Source organism: Cantharellus anzutake (assembly GCF_015039405.1).
Source record: "Cantharellus anzutake strain C23 chromosome Unknown EI90scaffold_203, whole genome shotgun sequence".
NCBI lineage: Eukaryota > Fungi > Basidiomycota > Agaricomycetes > Cantharellales > Hydnaceae > Cantharellus > Cantharellus anzutake.
Genome location: NW_024067153.1, coordinates 61,919 through 69,517, shown reverse-complemented (window position 1 = coordinate 69,517; position 7,599 = coordinate 61,919). Strand labels below are relative to the sequence as shown.

Here is a 7,599-nt window from a genome sequence, read left to right as displayed (position 1 = left end):
CTTTCATTTTCTTTCTTTTCTTTCATTTTGGGGACTGCTGCACAGAATCCCATAAGAGTCTGGGGGGCGATGTTACGGAAATGGGAATTTCCCATTTTAGACTCTTATGGGCTCGGTGCACAGCCATATCACATGATTTGTAAAATAATTAGCTCTAGGGAATCAATAATCAACAAAAACCCGCTGCCACACTACCTGTTCAACAACATGTTAAACCATCTGTGAAACAACCTGTAAACCCCTATGTCCAACCCCCTTCCCTATTCCTGCGCCAGAACAGACGAAAATGGGTGCTTCCAGCCCCATTTTTGTAACAGTGGATGGGCCAGTGGCACTGGGGCACATTGACAGACATTGTGGATATTGCTGGGTCATGACATCCACATAGAATATATAGAGAGCACTTGGGTGCTCTATGACAGAGAGGAGCACTGGATTATAGAAGCACATGACATCAAGCTTAGCATGTCGGAAAATCCCGTATATCGTTTAAACACCTGGGAAACATTTCATGGCGTTTATTTACAACAACTACCCAACAGCTGATGAGAATACATTGGTCAGATGTGGTGGTACTTTATGTGTTATATGAGACAGATTTTTGACGATTTTGATGCTGTAGGAAGCATTTATGACACATTTATTAAGTTATTAAAAACATATTCAGAGCGTTTGAGGGGTATAAAAATGCATTCAATAATATCAAAAAACGCCATAAACAATTTATCACAATGTTTAGATGCCAAAATTCACGTTTAAAAGTCAAATTTTGGCGTTTTAAATGGCAAGTCTCGTGCTTTTGATTGATCTCGCGATTTTCCGACACAAAACCGGAAATCGCGAATGTGTCTGGGTAGAAATGGATGATGAGGAAGGGAAAATGGAGAGTTGGGGAGTAGGAGATGGACCTAAGGGTGTTGCAGAACATCAGAATGGTGATTTAGGGGGGGAGAAAGGTGCAAAGATCCAAAAGAATGAGACAAGTGCATCGAAAATCACCAAATCAACCAAAACTCACCCATCCAACCACCAAAATTCATCAAAACTGATGCAAAGGGCTCACACGACACAGCCCATCATCCTCAGATCCATTCCCCATCAAAAAAACCATTCAAATGATAGTGAATCGTCCATGAGTCCGGATGACAGTTCCAAAATGGAAGTGGGCAAAAACTTCAGCCCAAGAAACCGACCAAATCAATCAAAAATGACACAAAAAGCTGGTGTGAACCAGCCTATGACCATCAGGTCCAACCACCATCGATCAAACTGCAAAATTCCATCGAAATTGTCCAACAACTTCGATTGAAATTTCAAAGCGGACTCAAGTGCTGACAGTGCATCAGACCCACCAGAGGTGCTGAAACCGAGACTAAGGGCGCACAAAGTGGCCTGACACCATAAATCTCGCACCCTGCCGATCCAACCACCGGAGACCCAGAAAACCGTCCAGTGAATTGGATGTGGACACTGGAACGAAGTCAAACCTGAAGCACCCAAAAGTCGTGGGTGCAAGTGAGGAGAGCGATTCAGCGGATGATACAAGCGGCAGATGGACCTCTATTCACATTCTCAACAACAGAAGACAGCGACGAAACCACTTTGCTCACTGCACGAGGCCACGAGCAAAAGGACGTCTCAGATTGGATGCAAGCGATTAACGGAGATGGAAATGGGGATGCAGGGAAACCAAGGGCTAGTAGGGATAGAGACAACGGTCAGAGAGATAACGCTTCAAGGAGGGAATCGAAAGCCGATGAAGATGCAACACCCCTAAACCGGACCCTCAGAACCACCACGACCTCTCTCCCAGAGCCCAAATTTTGAGGGCCAAATTAGAGAATCTCGGATCGGACCTCTGTCGGTGTATGCCTGGATCCTGCCTACTCCTGCCTGCTTGAAACGGAGTTTGACGACACTGACGCAAGTTTGGTATTTCACATTGCCTACACTGCCTGATTTTGGCGCGACCAGGGAAGTCACGAGACCCATTCGAATTTTTGCTCCAGTCGCTCCCATATTTTCGGTAGTCCTTTACGTCCAAGTAGACACAGCTCCTTTCTTAAACAGACTCGCCAACAATCTATGTCTCTCACGCTTACTCTCAATTGTTGGGTATTTGGCGATGATGCTAGCCAAGTGTTCCCGGTGGAAATTTCGAATACAAAGTCTGTTGGTGCCCTCAGGAAAGCCATCCGGGGGGAGAAGCCGGTCGCTCTCCAACACATTGACGCAGACACCCTCACACTTTGGAAGGTTGCCATCCCACTCGAAGTCTTCGCGAAGCAGAAGGTTGGACTCGAAGACGCACAAGTACTACTCTCGCCCTTTAAGAGATTGTCCAGCTTTTTCTCGGATCAACCTGATGATCTAAACCTACACGTCGTTGTTCAGCTCCCGACTGTTGGTGAGTCATGATTGTACAGAGCCTTCTCTGTCTGTGACCCATTTTCTATTTTTAGTGCCACTCCCTATTCATATCCTCGAACTATACTGTCTCATTCGTGATGAAGATGCCAGCCACATCTTTCTGGTCAAAATTGAGATTACAGAGTCTGTTTCCGCCCTCAGGAAAGCCATCCGGGGGGAGAGGCCGGTCGCTCTCCAACACGTTGATGCAGACGCCCTCACACTCTGGATGGTTTCCATTCCATTCAGCGGCAGTTTCGCGGAGAATGTGAAGAACGCTGAACTTAGAGATGAGAAAGCCCTATCACCTGTGCAGAAATTATCCGACATTTTCTTGGGTCCACCTCAGGGTGACCAACTGCACATCATTGTTAAGGCTCCTCCACGTATAAGTGAGTGCAAATGATTGACTGATTGTTGTGTTTACCCCTTACCTGTTCGAATGGCGTTACTCGTACGGTTGCCCCATTCGGTAGTCAACGCTCAAACAGATACAGGTACGCAGTGCACTTATTATTTGTTTACACATTCCATTGTTGGTTTTTTCGTGTGTTCCGCCAACAGTCCTCCTCATCACCGAAGAAGATTCACCCTACAATGACCTGGCTATTATTCACAAATATCTGTGGGGAAATCAGGATCATTTGTCTGAGATCATCTCTCTCACCTCGAGCCAAGTACCCAGCCTTGGAGTCAATGACGAAATTCAAGTATCTGGGACGGGGGACGTCGCGATGGAGGATGTTACGATGGACACTCAGGCAGTGTTTTATGACCTAATGAAGATTCCGGCGATGCCACGGATGACATCCCAGGTGCTCACAGAGAGGTTCTATGTGCGGGACGAATACAAGATACTCGACGAATTCGTGGAGGAGCAGAGAGAATTGGCTGTCGCTGATCTCCGTTCCCGCAAACCAATGTTGCTTGTTGGACAACCTGGAATAGGTCCGTGGGTCGTGCAGGATTGTCATTGCACAATGCGACTAATCACACTCCTAAAGGCAAGACTGTCTATTTGACGTACTGTCTCCTGAATCGGCTAGCACAAGGAAAGCCCACCTTGTTTTCGAAGTCGCATTTGTTGCGTTTCGCCTTTCTCCGCTCTGGTGTTTACGTGGTACCAGGCAATTCCTTCGGTTTTTGGAACCATCCCGAGGTCCGCGCAGCTGATGGAGCAGATTTGCATGGCCTTGTTCTCTTCGACTTCACCCCGGGTGAGAAGGTCGAAAATCTGCTGTGGCGATGGAGAACCTTGGTAGCATCGTCGCCCAGGCCGCAAGTGCTGTATCCTTGGATAAAGGAATACCGTGTGATTAAGTTCTACATGAGAACATGGAGTTGGCAGGAGGTGTATGTGTGTCGGTGAGTCCTCAGTCGCGTAGATGGAGGCCTCGCAGTACTGATCTCTTCCAGCCATTATGCCATGGAGCAGAGGCCCAACGATGATGCTTGGCGTACTGCATTTATGAAGTATGGGGGCTCGGCAAGGTCTCTATTCGATCGTACGCAACGAGCGCTAGATGTTGACCTCACCTCAGCCATTATGGAATGCAACCCGAAGGACCTCTTCAACCAAGCGGTGAACCATGAACCCCAGAAGTACGGCCATCGTCTCGTGGAAATAAATCCTCTTCAGGACGCCCATGGCGTTGTCCTGGACCGATCGTGCCCACGTACACGGGTTATTTCTTTCTTCATCTTCACTGAGCTGATGATGAAGAAGGGAACGGAATTGGTCAATACTTCGGCCACTTACTTTTACACTTGTATGAACCATCCTTCCACGACTTCCACAGCCGGTCTCATCTTTGAGGCTCTTGGACATGTTTATCTCGTCAACAGAGCTAAAGCCGCTTTTGCTGTACGAGCGCTCAACACCGGTCGCCAACAAGACTTGCATCTAGAACACATCGACCGTGAGAATGTGCACGTATTCCCCGGACTGGACCCACCATTTGATGAGCCTGGGCACCGAGGGGCCCGTTGTCCAGATGCAACCAAGTACTACCGACCACTTGCCGGCAACGTCTCTGGCATTGATTCATTCGCTTTTGAAATGGATAGGAGGAATGCCATCACCGGAATTGTCATGTTCCAGTATACAGTTGCTTCGCAACACTCTGTCAAACCCAAGTTCATCAACAAGCTTTGGGATGTGCTGACGAAACAGCACAACCGGAAATGGAAGTGGAAGCTCGTATTCGTCATCCCGAAGAGAAACCCTGGTTTTCAGCAAAGTATGCCCACCAAGAACTTGAAACCACAGGTGGATCAATTTGTGCTGAGAGTTGATTTGGAGGATGTGTGGGTTGCCATGTGCAAGTCTCTGGAGAAAGCTGGTCGCTCCCATGAACCTTAGCCTTCCCACTCCTGGACTCTTTCCTATGTCCTTCCCACTTTCTTGTACTGAAATTGTGTAATACTGTTCATTCACTGTGTCATCATGCCGTTGCTTTTGCAATCCATGTTTGATAAAACCCAGCATGAGGAATTATCTTTTTTCCAGTTCAACGGGATTCCTGAATCTGCAGAACTGTAGAATTGGGGTATTCCCGAGATTCAAGTTCGAAGTGTCATTTGTCCCGCTGGCATCTGAAGTGATCAGATGTGTTGTCAGTAACAGGTCGGCAGCGCTGGGTTTCTAGTAAGCAATATGATGATTTGAAAAGGCCACGCAACCGCTGGCTGAGATGGCAACCACCCGTGTTGGCTGTATAGTGTATGAGTCCCTAGTCGGTGGAAGCAACGAAGGATGATGATGATAAATCTATCTTAATACCCCGCGGCCTCGTGATGACGTGGCAGTGCGGCTTACACCGTGGCGTACATGAGGGGACTTTCTATACATAGTGTGTGGGTAGTCTGGGTGGTATCATCAGGTGATAGTGATCCTCGGGGTTTGTGGTATCTGTGGGTGTTGTCATGTTGTTGATAATAGAGATAAAAAGAAAATAAAGAAAGAAAATTTTTGATGCTCTCATCCCCTCATCCGTCTGGTCACCCTGCCCACCTCAGTACCTCGATTGCCTCTTCCCTTCATCCATCTCCATTCTCCAGCTGTGCCGTGTTTCCTTACTGAGTCTGTTGTGCTTCTTTGAACTCAGACACCATTTGCACCTCCACTCTGAGATCCCATCATGGTCCCAACCTAGGACTTTAACTCAGCCTAAGTCCATTGCATTGGTGACCTCATTTCACATAAAAGCCATTGCCAATATTCCTCAGACTTTCAACCCCATCTCTGTAAGCTCTGGTACCTCCAAGCTTCATGGACCATCTTCAGCACCTTCACTGTTTGTACTCTATACTTTGCACTTCTCCCTCACCCTTATTTGGACTACTGCTTCTTTCCATTTAGCCAGCTAGTCATCCACCCCACTTCCCCTCATCCTCCTGCCCCTCTGGGCCCTCGCCCTCCTTACCTCCTTTTGGATGCACCATAGAGTCTAACCCTTGACCCTTGGTGCAGTTCCCCATCTGTATTCCCCTTTGTCTCTGTTTGGACACCTTTGTTCCATTTTGGACCCCCTTTGTTTTCTTGTGCTTCCATCTCTCCATTATAGATAGATGCTTGTACATACTTGCTAGCTCCTCAGTCAGTAAACAACCTGAGCAACCTAAGCACTTGAGCAACCTAGTCTACTCAACTCAAGTATCTATGCCCCCTAGAGACTTTACCCTTGATATGCCTGAAATTAAGGACCAGCAGGACAAACAGCGAGGGCACAGCACTCCCCTTGAGTCACTGAGGCTGTCATATTGTCAGGGCACACCCGCCTGACCTGGCCCCACCTCGCCTGGTGCCCCACCATCCACTCCTCCCAACCTCCCCCCTCTTCCCCTTTTACTCTTCTCTTTCTTCTTTCCTTTCTTTTCTCTTTTCTTTCTTCTTTCCTCTTTATTCTTTTCTTATCACATGGAGGACTTCCTTTGTATCAATGTACCATTGACCCGGCTGCAGTGTAACTGTCAGGGGACGACTCCTGGGTCCCCATGACCCTCCCCTATGGTCCACAGCCTGTGGTGTAACCAGCCCTGTCCAGGGCACAACTCTACTGTGGGTAAGGAGATGAATAGATAAACAGTAGGTAAGGTACACTTGCCTACTGTGGGTAAGGAGATGAGAAGGAAGCTAACTTCTCATCTTCCCACAGTGGCCACCATATCAGGAAAACTTCCAGGGATACCCGGAAGTCACATGAAGGCAGGATCCGGGGCCGGACCATGCGGCACACGGAGCATGCGGTGTGGGAATGCGCGCGGGAAGTGTAGCGGGTCCGGGCTAGTCAGGGTGTGTGCCCTGACAGTAATGCGCCCAGACCCGGACACACTGGATGACCTTCTGCATACCGGACGCTCCTAGGATGTCAGAAACTGTGTTCGAGGTGATCGTGGGAAGCGGAGCGGAGTGTGGCGGCGTGAGTGGTCACTTAGCTAATGAACTACTCCGTTGCAAGGCGTCGTGGGGTTGGGACTTCGGCTTCAATGACTTGGCCAGAGCGTTGCGCCACGCGTTCTAGGCTGTCCCGTATTTCACGTTAGCGGGGAAGACCTTGTGGCGACGTTGACTCAAGCGAGGATGTAGTTGAGAGGCGAACTTAGGATGCAAGTACTTGGGGGGGGGAATTCTAGTCGATATTCAAACTGAGGTACATCGACAGTAAACTACAAGTATAAATAAGAAAGGAGAACAGAGAAGGGACCGGTCGGTCCGGTGTGGGACGGGAGCGGGATGGTAAGTACGACAGAACTAAAAGGGCGATGCGGACCAGGGTAATGGAACAGTGTCAGGGACTCGTCCGGGGTCGAGGGGGTCCGGGTATAGCGTCCAGGACCGAGAGCCTGGCGGGGGGCGGATCGGGCGTGCGTACTGACAGGCCCGATGTGGGACAGCGGTCCCTGGCCACTTAGACTGAAGTGGAAAGTTGTTATTATTATTAAAGGAGAAATATTGTACTACTTACCTGAAGTGGAAAGTTGAGAAGAAGGCTACTTCTTCGGTTCCCACTTCAGGTTCGTTTATATACATGCGGCTTGGATCACATGACGGGTGCCACGTCACCCTCGCACACAGCCGTAACCACCCGGGTGTCTCCGTGGGAGATCCCGAGGGTATCCGGTGCAGGCGCGCGTGCTGGGCACAGCGGGAAGTCGCCCGAGGTGCCCGGGCCGGGTACATGGTGGGCG

General features: G+C 49.1%; 3 protein-coding genes across 3 annotated transcripts; all 3 read left to right on the top strand.

The window, feature by feature from the left end:
- Positions 1–606: 606 nt before the first annotated feature.
- Positions 607–1,423, top strand: EI90DRAFT_865814 (uncharacterized protein). Its single transcript, XM_039068186.1, has one exon. The coding sequence runs from the start codon at positions 782–784 to the stop codon at positions 1,307–1,309; it is 528 nt and encodes a 175-aa protein (XP_038907893.1). The 5' UTR covers positions 607–781; the 3' UTR covers positions 1,310–1,423.
- Positions 1,424–1,982: 559 nt separating this feature from the next.
- On the top strand, positions 1,983–2,911 carry EI90DRAFT_865822 (uncharacterized protein). Its single transcript, XM_039068187.1, has 2 exons — positions 1,983–2,407; positions 2,463–2,911. The coding sequence occupies exons 1-2, from the start codon at positions 2,086–2,088 to the stop codon at positions 2,813–2,815; spliced, it is 675 nt and encodes a 224-aa protein (XP_038907892.1). The 5' UTR covers positions 1,983–2,085; the 3' UTR covers positions 2,816–2,911.
- Positions 2,912–2,973: 62 nt separating this feature from the next.
- On the top strand, positions 2,974–4,918 carry EI90DRAFT_3160249 (uncharacterized protein). Its single transcript, XM_039066263.1, has 3 exons — positions 2,974–3,357; positions 3,414–3,774; positions 3,826–4,918. The coding sequence occupies exons 1-3, from the start codon at positions 3,144–3,146 to the stop codon at positions 4,769–4,771; spliced, it is 1,521 nt and encodes a 506-aa protein (XP_038907891.1). The 5' UTR covers positions 2,974–3,143; the 3' UTR covers positions 4,772–4,918.
- The last annotated feature ends 2,681 nt before the right edge of the window (positions 4,919–7,599 follow it).

Coding starts and splice junctions, on each gene's coding strand:
- EI90DRAFT_865814 (XM_039068186.1), top strand. CDS start 782: ATGGCAAGTCTCGTGCTTTTGATTGATCTCGCGATTTTCCGACACAAA.
- EI90DRAFT_865822 (XM_039068187.1), top strand. CDS start 2,086: ATGTCTCTCACGCTTACTCTCAATTGTTGGGTATTTGGCGATGATGCT. Junction 2,408..2,462: donor TGTTCAGCTCCCGACTGTTG/GTGAGTCATGAT, acceptor TTCTATTTTTAG/TGCCACTCCCTATTCATATC.
- EI90DRAFT_3160249 (XM_039066263.1), top strand. CDS start 3,144: ATGGAGGATGTTACGATGGACACTCAGGCAGTGTTTTATGACCTAATG. Junction 3,358..3,413: donor TGTTGGACAACCTGGAATAG/GTCCGTGGGTCG, acceptor ACACTCCTAAAG/GCAAGACTGTCTATTTGACG. Junction 3,775..3,825: donor CAGGAGGTGTATGTGTGTCG/GTGAGTCCTCAG, acceptor GATCTCTTCCAG/CCATTATGCCATGGAGCAGA.